Consider the following 16224-nt stretch of genomic DNA (forward strand, 5'->3'; position numbering starts at 1 on the left):
CCTAGCTCCAACTAAACTATCAGGAAAGGAACCGAGTGAAGGACCGATGAAGCCTCACTGGAGTGGGATCAGGGGAAGAGGAGCCAGGAGTCACTGTGAGCAGTTGCATGCACACACTGGCAGATGGTTCGAGGGCGGCAGGAGCCTGGAAATGGATTCCCTGCCCATCTGCTCAGTAAGACTCAAGAATTGAAGAAATTAAAAGCAGGAAATATAAATCAAAAATGGGTACAAAACAAAAGCTTACCTGCACTATGTTAAACTAATTTTATACAGCTCTCTACTGTATTACATGGAATTCCGTAACAAAGCTATTGATATACCTATCAATTCGTCCAATAAAAAGCGACGAGTTAGGAACGTAACTAAAGGTTTTTATTGACTAAACAACAGAGCCCACCCTCGTGGGCGATCGGGTCCAACAAGGAGGAACACCAGCCAGTCGACCACCCCTACACCTGGGCAGGCAGGCGGAGCCATGGGCGGAGTCGGAGGTGGTCAGCCCAGGTATAACAGCGCGACAAGAGGCGACCTCGTATAGCGACACAACAGTGAGAACAGTGATAACAATACAACAGTGATAACTATAGTGTAACGATAGTGAACGATAAAAGTGGTTCACCACAGCTATATGACCCAATTGTCTAATCTGTGACAGTTCATTAACTGGATCTGTCAACTAGTATAAAAGAGTACAGTCCCCACAACTTAAAACTTCTACGCTTAAAACAGGCAGTCGCATATATTATTCAAAAAGCGATAACCGCAAACTATTTGCATTAACGTCAACTTCAAAGTTGACGGTTATAGCGTCGCAAGAGCTCGGTTTATTTTGCTTCTATGAAATTGACTACTTGTACAGATGTCTTGCTGGCGCTCAGAATTGATTTACCATGCAAAGAATTCCACATCCGCCACCTCTCCACAACACCCCCCCTCCCCCACAACTGAGTGCCTCACTCAGTCCTAGTTTAGCCCTAATTACAGTACTGTATTAATTTACAAAAATAATAGAAAGCCACAACAATCTCTACATTTATTTTGTCTTGTCCAAGGTACTGTACAAAATTACTTTCTTTCAACTACAATGTGCATGTCCTGCGCCGCAGTGCCGGCTACCTTCAGGCTCTCAGACGTCAGGTTTCACCAGCCACCGCATATAGCGGGCAAATCACAACAACAACTTGTATTTATATAGCACCTTTAACGTAGTAAAACGTCCCAAGGCGCTGCACAAGAGTATTTTAAGACAAAAAATTTGACACCGATCTACATAAAGATAAGTTAGGGCAGGTGACCAAATGGTCAAAGAGGTAGGTTTTAAGGAGTGTCTTAAAGGAGGAAAGAGAGGTAACGAGGCCGACAGGTTTAGGCAGGGAATTCCAGAGCTTAGGGCCTGGGCAACAGAAGGCACGGCCACCAAAGGTTGAGCAATTATAATCAGGGATCCTCAAGAGGGTAGAATTAGAGGAGAGCAGATATCTTGGGGGGTTGTGGGGCTGAAGGAGATTACAGAGATAGGAAGGGGCGAGGCCATGGAGGGATTTGAAAACAAGGATGAGAATTTTGAAATCGAGGCGCTGCTTAACCGGGAGCCAATGTAGGTCAGCGAGCACAGGGGTGATGGGCAAACGGGACTTGGTGAGAGTTAGGATATGGGCAGCCGAGTTTTGGATGACCTCAAGTTTACGTAGGGTGGAATGTGGGAGGCCAGCCAGGAGTGCGTTAGAATAGTCAAGTCTGGAGGTAACAAAGGCATGGATGAGGGTTTCAGCAGCGGATGAGTTGAGGCAAGGGCGGAGACGGGCAATGTTACGGAGGTGGAAGTAGGCGGTCTTTGTTATGCTGCGGATGTGTGGTCGGAAGCTCATTTCAGGGTCAAATATGACACCAAGGTTGCAAACAGTGTGGTCCAGCCTCAGACAGATGTTAGGGAGAGGGATGGAGTCAGTGGCTAGGGAATGGAGTTTGTGGCAGGGACTGAAAACAATGGCTTCAGTTTTCCCAATATTTAATTGGAGAAAATATTTGCTCATCCAGAACTGTATGTCGGACAAGCAGTTTGACAATTCAGACACCATGGAGGGGTTGAGTGAAGAAGTAGTGAGGTAGAGCTGGGTGTCGTCAGTGTACATGTGGAAACTGATGCTGTGTTTTCGGATGATGTCGCCAAGGTGCAACATGTAGATGAGAAATAGGAGGGGGCCAAGGATAGATCCTTGGCGGACACCAGAGGTAACGATGCGGGAGTGGGAAGAGAAGCCTTTGCAGGTGATTCTCTGGTTACGATTAGATAGATAAGAATGGAACCAGGCGAGTGCAGTTGCACCCAGCTGGACGACGGTGGAGAGGCGTTGGAGAAGGGTGGAGTGGTCAACCGTGTCAAAGGCTGCAGACAAGTCAAGAAGGACGAGGAGGGATAGTTTACCTTTGTCACAGTCACTTTCGCACCAGCTATTTTGCTTTAAAAAAGTACTAAAGGGATTGTCTCCTGCATTCTTGTCCACAAATCCTCACAAGTTAAGATTCTTTCCATGGCCTAGATATCCCTCAAAGTAAGGTGCCCAAAATTAGAAGAGGTAATTTAAGTACAACAACGCTGATCTTTTAAATAGCTCTTCTACACAGGTGGCAAACATCTTGGCGAGAGCAGGGTTGGACGAGAAAAATTAAATTTTAATCTAGAGAACTATCCAATATCAAAATATACAATTCAACTTTGTTAGTGAAAATAGTGAAAAGCTTCTTAGCCAGAGACTAAATTACATTGAAAATACTTCTGCCAAAATACAGAATGTGATTTAGATTGTTGTTAATACTTCATCTTAGTTGCATGCAAGAAAGCATCAGTTTCATTCATACTCTTTCCACAATAATTGACAGTGGATCAACATTTTAAAGTAGATTTTGCAACATAAATTGTTATTTGACAGAACAAACCCATACCCCTCTAAGTCTACGATGCTAAGGGTAAATCGCTAGCATCAGTTTCTTTTAATTTAGCAAAATTAACAGTCACTTGGACAAGTGTGGATTAATGAAGGAAAGCCAGCACAGATTTGTTAAAGACAAATTGTGAGAGGGTTGATGAGGGCAATGTGGTTGATGTGGGTACATGGACTTCCAAAAGGCATTTGATAAAGTGCTATAATAGGCTTGCCAGCAAAGTTCAAGCCCATAGAATAAAATGGACAGTGTCAGTATGAATACAAAATTGGCTAAGTGACAGGAGAGTAGTGGTGAACGATTGTTTTTCCAGTACTTCCAGTGGTGTTCCCCAGGGTTTGGTACTGGGGCCACAAAACTTGGAAGTACAGTGAACAGTGAGGAGGATAGTGAGACTTCAAGAGGACATAGACAGGCTGGTGGGATGCGCGGACACGTGGCAGATGAAATTTAACACAGAAAAGTGCAAAGTGATACATTTTGGTAGGAAGAACAAGGAGAGACAATATAAACTGAAGGGTACAATTCTAAAGGGGGTGCATGAACAGAGAGACCTAGGGATATATGTGCACAAATCGTTGAAGGTGGCAGGGCAGGTTGAGAAAGTGCTTAAAAAAAGCATATGGGATCCTGGGCTTCATAAATAGAGGCATAGAGTACAAAAGCAAGGAAATTATGATGAACTTTTTATAAGACACTGGTTCGGCCTCAACTGGAGTATTGTGTCCAATTCTGGGCACCGCACTTTAGGAAGGATGTGAAGGCCTTAGAGAGAGTGCAGAAAAGATTTACAGAATGGTTCCAGGAATGAGGGTCTTCAGTTACATGGATAGACTGGAGAAACTGGAGGTTTTCACCTTAGAGCAGAGAAGATTGAGAGGAGATTTGATAGAGGTGTTCAAAATCATGAGGAGTCTAGACAGTGCAGATAGAGAGAAACTGTTCCCATTGGCGGAAGAACCAGGGGACACAGATTTAAGGTGATTGCAAGAACCAAAGGCGACATGAGGGAAAACTTTATTACGCAGCGAGTGGTTATGATCTGGAATGCACTACCTGAAAGGGTGGTGGAGGCAGATTCAATCGTGGCTTTCAAAAGGGAGTTGGATAAGTACCGGAAGGAAAAAAATTTGCAGGGCTACGGGGAAAGGGCGGAGGAGTGGGACTAGGTGAAATGCTCTTGCAGAGAGCCGGTATGGGCTCAATGGTCTGAATGGCCTCCTTCTGTGCTGTAACCATTCTATGATTCTTTAGTATTCTTACCATTTTTGTGAGCACAAAACAACAGAGTTCAGCAGCTACAAGGATTGAGGGTGTCAAACACAAGTCAGACGTGATAGGGATTAGAGAAATATGGCAGTATAACTGCAACAAAACTTGGACTTAAGGGGAAAACAAACAGCATGGTGGAAAAGAGATGGTCAAGGAGCTGGAACTGTGTAGGATGATTCCACAGGAGCAAATGACCAAGCATGCCAAAACTAAGTCTAGACCAAGACAAAGAAAATTAAACTGACTGAAGCGTGCGCTCTCAGATTGAGCTAAACAATTTTAAGTTTGAAATGTCCTTTGCAGCTTAATAAAATATGCATGTTTGCTGCCATTAAAAACTTTTAGCATTCAAAGAAATAAAACAGCTTGAAAAATTACACGCAATAAAATGCTTCAACAAAATATGCAATCTTGCTTAAGTTCTATATATCACGCTGAAATGTCATCACTTTTTAAGGAATGGTAATGACAAGTCACAGAGATAATGTAATTCCTTAAGTAAACTGAAATGCACTTTCCAATGAATCATTGCATGCAGTCCAGTGAAGATCAAGATTGCATTAATTAAATTAGGTATTTAGAAAAAGCAAGTCACTAATTCTGACCAGTAGCAGAGAGTTGACTTTAAACATCAAGACTTTCACAATACCACAAAATCAGAGATTTGTGGCGCCAGTAGGTCTTGGATTTAATTTAGCACCATCTTTCTGCTTCTTCGCTCATACATCTAATTAAAGTTTGCAGTCATCTGTTATTTTTAATGTGAACTTGACTGCAGACATGAGCAAATTTCAGGAAAAAAAATCAAAAATATGTAACATATATTGCATAAATCAGCCTCAGCATTCAAATACAGATGAAGGCGGTTATCTTTTCAGAAAAGATTGCGTATTTTTTCCACACCACTTTCCCTTTCCTCCTTCAGTAATGTTTCTACTCAGAAATGTGAACTGAGCACACCTCCCAATTGCTAGTGAGCGCCAGAATCTCAACATATAAAACCACTTGATGGTTGACTTATTGCTGGGGTATAGTTTGCTGGGCACAAAGTGTAAACATATCTTATCCGAGTTCTGGTGGGGGGGGGGGTGGGGGGAGGGGGGGAGTGAAAGAGAAGGGAAGGATGGAAGAGAGAAACGCAATTAAACCTATTGTTGTTTACCAACATCAACACATGATGGTTGTTTAACAATTCCTGCTGGAAGTGCACAGGATCAGGGACCCTAGTTGAATTACCCTACTTAACCCACGTACTGATGTCAATTGTAGTACTGAACATGTATTGAACCCGAGACATTGTTCATTGGCTAACCTTGCTGAATCACTGGGAGAGACCTAGAGAGTATTTTCATGAGGAACTGGGAGATTTATTTGTGCATCACCATTCTCACTACAGTAAATAGTAGCAGAAATATGTTTTGATGAGGCTACATGGATGTATTGATGCTTTACAAAAAACTGATCTGCAGTGATATATATATATATTTTTTAAACAGCGTGTTGTTGAAAGTGAAAACTGGGGAAAGACTAAAATTTATATGAATGTGCATTTAACAAGTGAGTATTCAAATCTCATAGCACATAGAATTCAGCACCATTTAAGAGCATTTAATTATTTGGACTGAAAAAGCTATGTTACACAAAAAGTTGTAATACTTCAGTTAGATAGGATATTGGATCAAACACAAAGCATCTGATTCACTGAAATATAGTGCTCTTCATCACCCTAAACTTCAACAACTACCTGAAGAGTTTAAGCAATATTCTGTGAAATACTCACTTAATCATACATCCCTTAACACAAATACAGACAGTCCATGTCTTTTTAAACCCCTAAATTTGATCATTCCTTTCTGTTGTTAGCTTTGCTGATGTCCTGTTGATACAGTAGTATTGGTTGTCGCCATCTTGGCTTCGCATTTAATCCTTAATGGAGAAGTTAAGAATGCCTGGAGGTTACCTTCAAACTCTCTGTCTAGGCAAGTTAAAAATACTGTTTATTAAGACTCCCACATGACAGTATCTTTTTAATTGAAGGTTACTTCTTGTCTCAGAGTAACTTGTCATTCTGGATCCCCAAATTAAGCTCAACTGATGTTGAATAACCAGTAAAGTGATGTCTAGAGACTAAATTTAGATCAACATGCTTTCTGATGGTCATGATCTGGGGCGTATAAACTATGACATTTCAGTAGTAGCTGAGGTCATAGAAGGATTCAGCCAGTACTGAAGTCTCTCTGCTTGAATGTGTCCAGATCAGTATCCAGGACCAAACAAATTTGCAATCTGCATTAATCCCTTCTGGAACCACTTGCTGGCTGGTCCTATAGCCACATGAAGCACGAAAAATAAATTAATATTCCCAAATTGTCAAGAATCTTTAAAAGTTTTAACTGTACCTAATTTATTGGAGGTGAAATAGTGAGACTTAATGTACACTCTTCTTTTAAGATGCATCATTATTGAATACCCAATATCTCCAGAAAGAAAATAAATGCTTGTTGAAAAAGTTATATTTCAGATGTAACCTCTGTAATATATGAAGTTAGAATCTGATCCAGCTTGCCATTTTTATTGACTCCCAGAAAATTCAGATGGCTGTATTTTATTGAAAAACTCCCAGTCTCCATATTTAATAAAACAAACTGATTTTAATGTGTGTGTTAGAATTAGCATTTCCTAGAACTTTTAAATGATAATCACTCAGAACTCAATCAAATGTTCTCAGGCAATGCAACACTCACCTCTTTTGATGGCTTGGCTGGGGGTGTAAAAATAGTCTTCCAATAGGACCACATAAACATGACAAAAGATAGATGGAACACCACAAGGTAGACAACTGAAACAGCAGGAAAAAAAACATTTTAAAATTTGCAAAAATATAATGCGCTATTGTTAGAGATGTATTTTGTCCAGGAGTTCAAACTATCCTAGAATCAGGATCCCAGAACCACAGAAGCTTACAACACATTTGGTACATTGTGGCTGTGCCAGCTCTTTGCCACAGCAATCTAAAATGAATCCCACTGCCCTGTGCCTCCCTCTGCTTCAACTAATTATCCAACTTTCCCTTAAAAGATAATATTCTCTGTTTCAGCTACTCTGTTGCAAAGCATTCCACGCTCTAACAACTCTGCATAAAGAAATTTCTCCTACCGATGACTTGCATTTATATAGTACCTTTATTAACATCTAGATGACCCAAGGCACTTTACAGAAAGGGAAAGGAAAAAACGTAGGATAAGGAAACGGAGGGAGAGACTGGGGGGCTGTAACTGAAAGCTTAAAAAAAAATACTGTAAATCCATTTTTTTTTTTTTTTTGCTAAGTAGAGAGAAGTGGAAGCACAGAGGGGTTTAGGGAGGGAGTTCGAGAGAGAAGGGCTGAGGTGACTGAAGGTTCTGCCACCAATGTGGAGTGAGGAGCTGAGAGGGAATTGGAGGGCTGAAGGATGTGAAAAGAGAGATATGATTGGAGGAAGTTGTAGAAATAGAGTGGGGCAAGGCTATGGAGGATGGGAAGAGAAGCCATTGCTGGAGATAGGCAGGCTGCATTTGGACAGGTAGGAGTTAAACCATGCAATGGTAGTCCGACAAAGTTGGACAGTGGAGAAGTGGCAATGAAGGAGGATGGTGTCTAATGCTGTGGAGAAGTCAAGGATGACAAGGAAGGATAGCACGCCATGATCACGGTCATAAAGGATGTCACTAAAGGCTTTGGCTAGGGTAGACTTGGTGCTATAAGCAGGGCTGAAGCTAGCCTGGAGGAATTCCAACAGTGAGTTTTGAGACAGTCAGGCGCAGAGTTAGGAGGGTGACAATCTTAGAGGAAATGGAGGTTCGAAATTAGAAGGTAGCTGGAGAGGACAGATAGGCCAGTTTTATGAGGGGGGGTGATGATGACAGAGGTTGTGAAAGGGAGAGTGATGCTGTCTGAAGGGAGCCGTTCAAAATGTCAATTAACATGGGGAACGGGAGGTGTAATTCAGCAATCAAGTGTTGAGTGGAAAGGAGATCAAGAGAGCGGGGTTGGGGGGGGGGTAGGTTTCATGAAAGAGATGAGCTTGGAGAGGGCAAAGTTTGAGATAAGGGAGAAACTGCAGAGTGATAGGGCATTAGCTGGAGTAGATGAGAGACTAGGGGAAGTCAGATGCATGGGGAGGGGGAGAACAAGAGCTAGTAGAGGGAGATACAGCGCACAGAATGTCTCAATCTTGCAGATGAAAAAGATCCATGGGTTCTTCACACCTCATCTTCCAGGTGAGAGTAGGGGAAATGTTTGAGGAGGTAGTTAGCCTTGAGAACGTGAGCCCCGAGTCGTCCTTGGCTTTGCTTTCAGGATTATCTTGGAGTAGAAAGCAGTTTTGACTGAGGAAAGCAAGGCATGGTAATGCTGGACATGACTGAGCCGCATCTGGCGATGAACAAGACCAGTTATGCACTCAACCGCTCAGTGAGGATTTTAAATTGTATGACCCGCTCATCACCAACTACCCAGAGGAAATAATCTTTTCTTATTTATCCCATCAAATTTCTACATAGCTTTAATGTCTTTTCTCTAATGTGGTATCTGAAACTTCACACAGTACTCTAGATGCGGCCTAACCATTGCCATGCACAAATTTATTACCCCTGTGCTCTTGAGCTCTATATTCTTATTTATATACCATCCTAGTGAATTTTCGTCTCAACCTTTCCAAATGTTAGTTGCAACAACCATTTAATTTTTCTATCTATTCCCATTTCCAGACTGTACTCAGAATAACATTCCTCAAAGTAAACACAGAAAAATAAGTACTGTAGGAAGAGTCAACTATAAACACAGTCAAATCAGAACACTAAGCCCTTTGCCGTCTGGGGAAAGTGACTCCCAGGTGCCAACCCCAAGGCTTTAAATGGAGGTCTACCTGCTACATCTACAGCATTATATGAAAATCCAGAGCGAGGTTGGCACTGTACATATTATAATAAACTTTGAAAGAAATCTTACACAAGACCCTGATAATGCAAGTGTCCTTTGCAACGTACACCACCATACCCTCTGGCATGTCCATTTCCTCTGATAGACGGGGAATTCTGGCATGCCAGAAACAGATACAAATGCCAGAATTAAAATCTGGCAATGCAAATGCCACTGTGCAATACTAAACAGAATAGACAAAGTAGTCGATTAACACCAAGATATCAGAAACATAATTCAGTGCTTTGTACTATATACAATGGAAATTTGCTAAATACAATCATCACTAATTGATGAGGAGATAGGATTCATAGCTAGAAAGGGCTTAGTTTTAATTTAATATGCATATTAAATTTATTTTCAATATAGTATGTCAATTATATAGTGGCCATGGGCAAACGTATTGGGCCGGATTTTGCAGTGCCGATGAAAGCGTATGCACAAGGCCCCGCAAGTTCCAGGTTTCCTTATACGCTGCGCATGCGCGAAAACCTGGAACGTGCGATCTGTCAAGGTTCGCCTCGACAGATCTACCGCACCGACTGGAAAATCACTTTCGCTGGCGCCGTGTTGGGCTATTTGCCCAACTACTGCGCACAAAACCCTTATGCCTGGTAAAAGCAGGCATAGGGCCTCCTTTCATCAACGTAAGGGTTAATATAAATCTTAAATTTAAAATTTAATAAAAAATCATGCACAAACATTTAACATTAGTTTATGCAAATTTTGGCCTGGATTAAAAGGTTTAAAATTACTTTTCAAAAAATTACATTTTATTGAAGGAACTTTTAACTAAATTTGAAACTGGGAACATTTATTTTTATTCCAACTGTATAAATTTAATTATTTGGGGATTGCTCATATGCTTATGTGGATTCCGTTCGTAAATGGAATCCCCAGAAGCATATTAGGAATCCTGCTTTCTGATTGGAGGATCTGGCCCACGTGATCCCAGGGACGCTTCCAAACCGTCTGCGTCCCTGGGCCTTTATGCAGGCGTACGCCTGCAGGCAAGTGCAGATATTTTTAGCGTGTCAGAGGCGTACTCCGGAGGTACGCCTCCAACTGCAAATTTGGGGCCTATATAGTTCACTACAGTGATTATTACAACTTACAGTAAACTCTTTCGTATCCGGCACCTACGGGACCGGGATGGTGCCGGTTGATGAAAAATTCCGAATAGAGAGAGGTAGGCAATTTTAAACAAAAAAATATAAAAACCGACTAACTCGGCCACCACGGGAAACTCGGACTCGGAAAAACGAAAAATGGGTGGATTCGGCAAGATTACCGGTTATCTATTTTGCCGATTATTAAAGAATTCTGGATTAAGTGCCGTTTAAACAAGAGTTTACTGTACTTCTATGTGATCCTTAAATCATCAGTAAATAGAAACAAAGGTTAGATTATATAATACTTGAAATGATACTCTAGAATGAGCAATGAAAGTTACTTCAGTACTTTTTAGAATCACTGAAGGCATAAAATTTAACTCCGTGACAAATAAGTACCTTCAGTTAATAAACTTTAAAAGCCAGTTAAGCAGAGGTTAAATTCAATTTACCTCTATAACCACAATTGAGTTGATTTAGAAAATTTTATCTCAACAAGAATTTGTATTGATCCAGAGGGAAGAAAGCAAGAGAAAACCTTTCACCAAGGTATTGCAACACAACCTTTTTTGGAATCGCATACTACAGAATGATTGCTACTTCCTTGTACAAAGTGCTCTCCAGCTATGGATCTTGTCCCCTCAATAGTATTGATCTACCATCACAAAAGTACTCATGTTAATATATTCCATATACTTTGCAGTATATTAACCTAGACAACCTGCTACTTCAACTCCATAAACACCCTTCCATTCTATCCTTACTGATCTGAAATTATTGAAGGAATCAGCATTGACAATACCATACTATAGAAATTCAAACTACTGGATTACTGACAGCCTAACAGATTACAAGAAACAAATGCAACCCAACAAGCAACTTCTTCTGTAATAGCATTATTAGCCATGGTCCAATGGCTAGCTGGCATCACAATTCAACACTATAAAACAATCCAAGTGCTCCAAATTTGTCAGTTGGTAATAAAGATTGGTGCAATATTTATCTATGGTATTATCATCATACTTAGCAAATACTGTACTATATTTACAAAGGCATCCAATAGTAGAATACAGGGCAAGAAAATTTAACTTGTAATAAAGGAAGTGACAGAGGGTTTCAGTGGAGATTTTGATTCTTTTTGCCTCAAAGATATCATTACACCCTCCCTCGCCACCCTCCAACAGTCTTTGAGAACCTGGATTTCATCTCAAAACTCACACTGCCTTCTGCAGAGTATTTAAATTTTAATGTAGTTCTGTTGCTGGAATTCACTCTACTTGGCTCCTGCCTACTGTGCTTACTGACTGTACTTTCAATGGTTTTTGGTCACAGTTCTCAAGTACAGAAAGCAAGTGCAGTAATTGGGAGCCAAACAAGAATGAATCCCAGCAACAGCACACAAATGTAGAAAAAAAAACTAGGGACAGATTTTGTGGTGGCTTCTGCAGCCACAGATCATGGAGCACCAGGTGCCCTTCTTCATGCTACATAAAATTTACAGTACAGAAACAGGCCTTTCGGCCCAACAGATCTATGCTGGTGTTTATACTCCACACGAGCTTCCTCCAACTTACTTCACCTGACCCTGTCACCACGTGTGCGTCAGCTGTGGCTCAGTTGGTAGCACACTCGCTTCTGAGTCAGAAGGTTGTGGGTTCGGCTAAAAGCTGATAAAGCTAGGTTGACACTCCAGTGCAGTGCTGAGGGAGTGCTGCACTGTTGGAGGTGCCGTCTTTCGGATGAGACGTTAAACCGAGGCCCCGTCTGCTCTCAGGTGGAGGTAAAAGATTCCATGGCACTATTTCGAAGAAGAGCAGGGGAGTTATCTCTGGTGTGCTGGCCAATATTTATCCCTCAACCAACATAACAAAAATAGATTATCTGGTCATTAGCAAATTGCTGTTTGTGGGACCTTGCTGTGTGCAAATTGGCTGCCGCGTGTCCCACATTACAACAGTGACTCCACTCCAAAAGTACTTCATTGGCTATAAAGCGCTTTGAGACGTCTGGTGGTCGTGAAAGGCGCTATATAAATGCAAATCGGTCTTTCTATCCTTCTATTCCTTTCTCCCTTATGTACTTATCTAGCTTCCTTTAAATGCATCTATGCTGTTCGCCTCAACTACTCAACCAGTGACTCAAGCTGTCAAATTGCTAGGAGATGCAGAAGTGGAACTTGAGGAGTTAATATCTGGGCTGAAGTTGCTAGCTGCTTGTGACAGATGACCTCAATTATGCAGCAATACGTGATCTGAGTAGTTAAGCACGATCTCTGTCAGCACTAGATGTTGTGCTCTTGGTACAGCATTGTAGTTCCACTTCCACTCCTCTGTCCTCCTCCTGGTGGGCAGGAACTGCTTAGTTCTCATACCATCTAGTTTCTTCTTTAAGTGTTAGCCGTGGCTCTCTTGCCTCTGAGTCAGAAGGTTTGTGGGTTAATTTGTATTGAAAAGAGGTGCTTCCACTGGCTCCTTTCCAGTTATTCTGCCCTATTTACATTTCAGGGTGGATTCAACAATGATGACAAATACACATGTGCAAAACAGATGCTCCAAGTAATGAATACAGAACTGCAGAGGTGCAAGTCTCAGGCAGCCAAGTCCACATTTGCACCTGTCAGTCTGACCAGGATCTTCCCCAATGTCTATACAGACCTTTCCCGATGTCAGGGAAGTCTGTACAGACCAGCAACTTGGCCTGTATAGGTGAGCCTGCCTAACTGGAAAATAGGGGGACAATACCCATCGAGGAAAGTATTACATTTTTGGTTCTTTTCTATTCTATATTATTTCAGCTCTCAAATCTTACGCCGTCCCAAGATCTGACTTCAGCTTTTGAAAGGGGCACAGAATCACAGCACACCCTGTTTTCAAGCAAATTTATTTCACAATGAACAAGTGAATAATGTAATCGTGATCTAATTGTTAGATATTTCTACAGTAGAAAGTCTTGTCTAACACAAAAGTAGGCAAAAATAGGAAGTCACAATTTAACTATTCTTTTATAGATGATTTTTATAAATGTAGTCCCTTTCAAAGTTACAATCTTTTCTGTCTAAAGGAGTTTCCTTGTATACTTTATTATAGTTCCCTGTGAAACTTCTAATTGGTTTAACCATCTTCTGATTATTCAGTTTAATGAGTTAATCCAGCCACTTAAATACCCTTTCACTGATTGCTGTGGCTTGTTTGGAATTTTAATAACGAACAGTTGGATTTAAAACTTAGCTTGGTTCTACCCCTCATGCCTACAGTTTGAACTGATCTTGCAATATATGCTTCAAAATAAGCTTGTTACAGGGATCTGAACTGCAGTTGTTTTAAAAAAAAATGCTCATCAAGACACTGAATTTAAACAATAAAACTAAACAAAGGTAGTTTGTCAAGGACGTCTTTGTGGTCACAATATTAAAATCAGTTCAATTTACTTTACAAAGTTGCTTCTGACAGGGTTCTTGCTGGAGACAACCCTGTAAAGTAAATGGAATGATACCAAGGAACGTGGTTCTGAATTACTACAATTTGATCTTATGCACCACACGTTCCAGAGAACAAAAAAAATAATTTTATATGGTATTAAATGAGGTTTAATCTACTAAAGGAACCACTGGCCCTTTAACTAGCACAGCATAAATAACCTGATGCTGACCCCAATTCTTCACTACTAGTTCTTAGTTCATGATTGCCAGAATCCAGGACACCATTAACAACGGCTTTGGTGTCGGACACTGCAGCTTTAAGAATAAAATGCATATGCTGCAGTTTTTAAAAAAGAAACAATTTTATGTACACTCTCTATGTTATCAAATAAAGTTATTGAAAAAACTCAGCAATTAAAAAAACAAATGGTACAATTAAATGAATCAAAGATATATGCAGCAACGTGTTCAAAAAACAATCTTACATAGGATTTCATAGGATATACGGCACAGAAACAGGCCATTCAGCCCAACCAGTCCATGCCGGTGTTTATGCTCCACTCAAGCCTCCTCCCGTCTTTCCTCATCTAACCCTACCAGCATAACCCTCTATTCCCTTCTCCCTCATATGTTTGTCCAGCCTCCCCTTCAATGCATCTATACCTTTCGCTTCAACCACTCCCTGTGGTAGCGAGTTCCACATTCTCACCACTCTTTGGGTAAAGAAGTTTCTTCTGAATTCCCTATTGGATTTCTTGGTGACTATCTTATATTGATGGCCTCTAGTTATGTTCTTCCCCACAAGTGGAAACATTCTCCCATATCCACTCTGTCAAAACCTTTCATAATTTTAAAGACCTCTATTAGGTCACCCCTCAGCCTTCTTTTTTTGAGAGAAAAAAAAGAGACCCAACCTGTTCATCCTTTCCCGATATGTATACCCTCACATTTCTGGTATCATCCTTGTAAATCTTCGCTGCATCCTCTCCAGTGCCTCTGTATCCTTTTTATAATATGGTGACCAGAACTGTACGCAGTACACTAAGTGTGGTCTAACCAAGGTTCGATACAGGTGTAGCATAACTTCCCTACTTTTCAATTCTATAGCTCTAGGAATAAACCCTAGTGCTTGGTTTGCTTTTTTTATGGCCTTGCTAACCTGTGTCGCAACTTTTAGTGATTTGTGTATTTGTACTCCGAGATCTCTTTGTTTCTCTACCCCACCTAGACTCGCACCCTCCAAGTAATAAGTGACCTCCTTATTCTTCCTACCAAAATGTAATACTTCACATTTATCTGTGTTGAACTTAATTTGCCAATTATATGCCCATTCTGCAAGTTTATTAATGCCCTCCTGTAATTTGTTGCAGTCCTCCTCAGTATTGACTATCTCCCCCAATTTGGTGTCATCCACAAATTTAGAAATTGTGTTTTTGATTCCAAAGTCTAAATCGTTAATGTAAATTGTGAACAACAGCGGTCCCAGCACTGATCCTTGTGGAACACCACTACCCACCTTCTGCTACTGTTGAATAGCTACCCTTTACTCCTACTCTCTGCTGTCTGTCTTGAAGCCAGCTAGCCATCTTGATTGGTTACTTAAGCGTTATGCCCTCGTCACTAAGGTATGGACAGCAGGAAGGTATCAGATTTTATCATTTTTTTTCTGAATGTCAATCTCAGCCAGGGTGACAATGGGGTACAGGAAACTTTGTGATATCCGGCACCGACGGGACCGAGCTGTTGCCGTCCCATCAAAACTGCCGGACAAACCAGCGCTAATGTTAAAACATACTGAAGCTTTTGAGCTCCGTATCTAGCAACAAACCCTGTTGCTAACAGCTTCTAAACAGTCGGCCGTAGCTTGCAAGCGTCTCTGTAGCTAAGCAACAGCTTTAGCTAGACCTTGCAGAGCCTGACTAGTGGAAAAAAAAGCAACGAAAAAAAAAAAAACTTACTGAACCGACTCCTGAATTTTGCCGGTGGATCGAGCATTCCGGACAGTTAACCTCTGGATAAACCAAAGTTTCCTGTACTACAATTTGCCTCACTATTCCTGGGCTAGAGGGGGTTAAATTAATTAAATCAACCAGGGCTCCAGTTCTTTATCACTTGCTGGAAATGCAGGTGGACTGGGTTGGGCCCCATGTTGACAGTCACTACCTTCCAGACTCATTAAAAACAGTCACTTGGGTAAGGTACTGAAGAGATGGTGTTACCCATGGCACTGTATAGTACAAGTCATCAGCTTAGGAGGAGTTAAGGGGAGAAAACTGGAAGGAAAATTTGAAAGGAAAAAAGTCACAGTTGCATTAAATATGACATCACTTAATCCAGGCCCAGCTAAATTCTCCAGCAGCATTATCCAACATTTAATAGCATACCAGGGTTTGTCAAATATGATGAGGAACATCACCCAGTACCTTAGTGTTCTTTAGGATACCCTGTATGTATCTTTTCTGCCCAAGCGGTTAACAAAATATCAAATACATTTCAGTGTTAAGATGGAGTGTATAA

At 41.1% G+C, this 16224-nt stretch overlaps 1 protein-coding gene across 4 annotated transcripts in view; it reads right to left on the bottom strand.

Annotated features, from left to right (window-relative positions):
* LOC147111859 (palmitoyltransferase ZDHHC20-B-like) overlaps positions 1-16224 on the bottom strand; it is a 121329-nt gene that overhangs the window by 80360 nt on the left and 24745 nt on the right. For all 4 annotated transcript variants that reach the window (XM_085999179.1, XM_085999178.1, XM_085999177.1 and 1 more), the window contains exon 3: positions 6963-7057. In XM_085999179.1, coding sequence (XP_085855305.1) covers positions 6963-7057 — 95 coding nt within the window. The remainder of the gene's footprint in view (positions 1-6962; positions 7058-16224) is intronic.

This window comes from Somniosus microcephalus, chromosome 10 (assembly GCF_052327205.1).
Source record: "Somniosus microcephalus isolate GS21.2 chromosome 10, FLI_Smic_1.0, whole genome shotgun sequence".
NCBI lineage: Eukaryota > Metazoa > Chordata > Chondrichthyes > Squaliformes > Somniosidae > Somniosus > Somniosus microcephalus.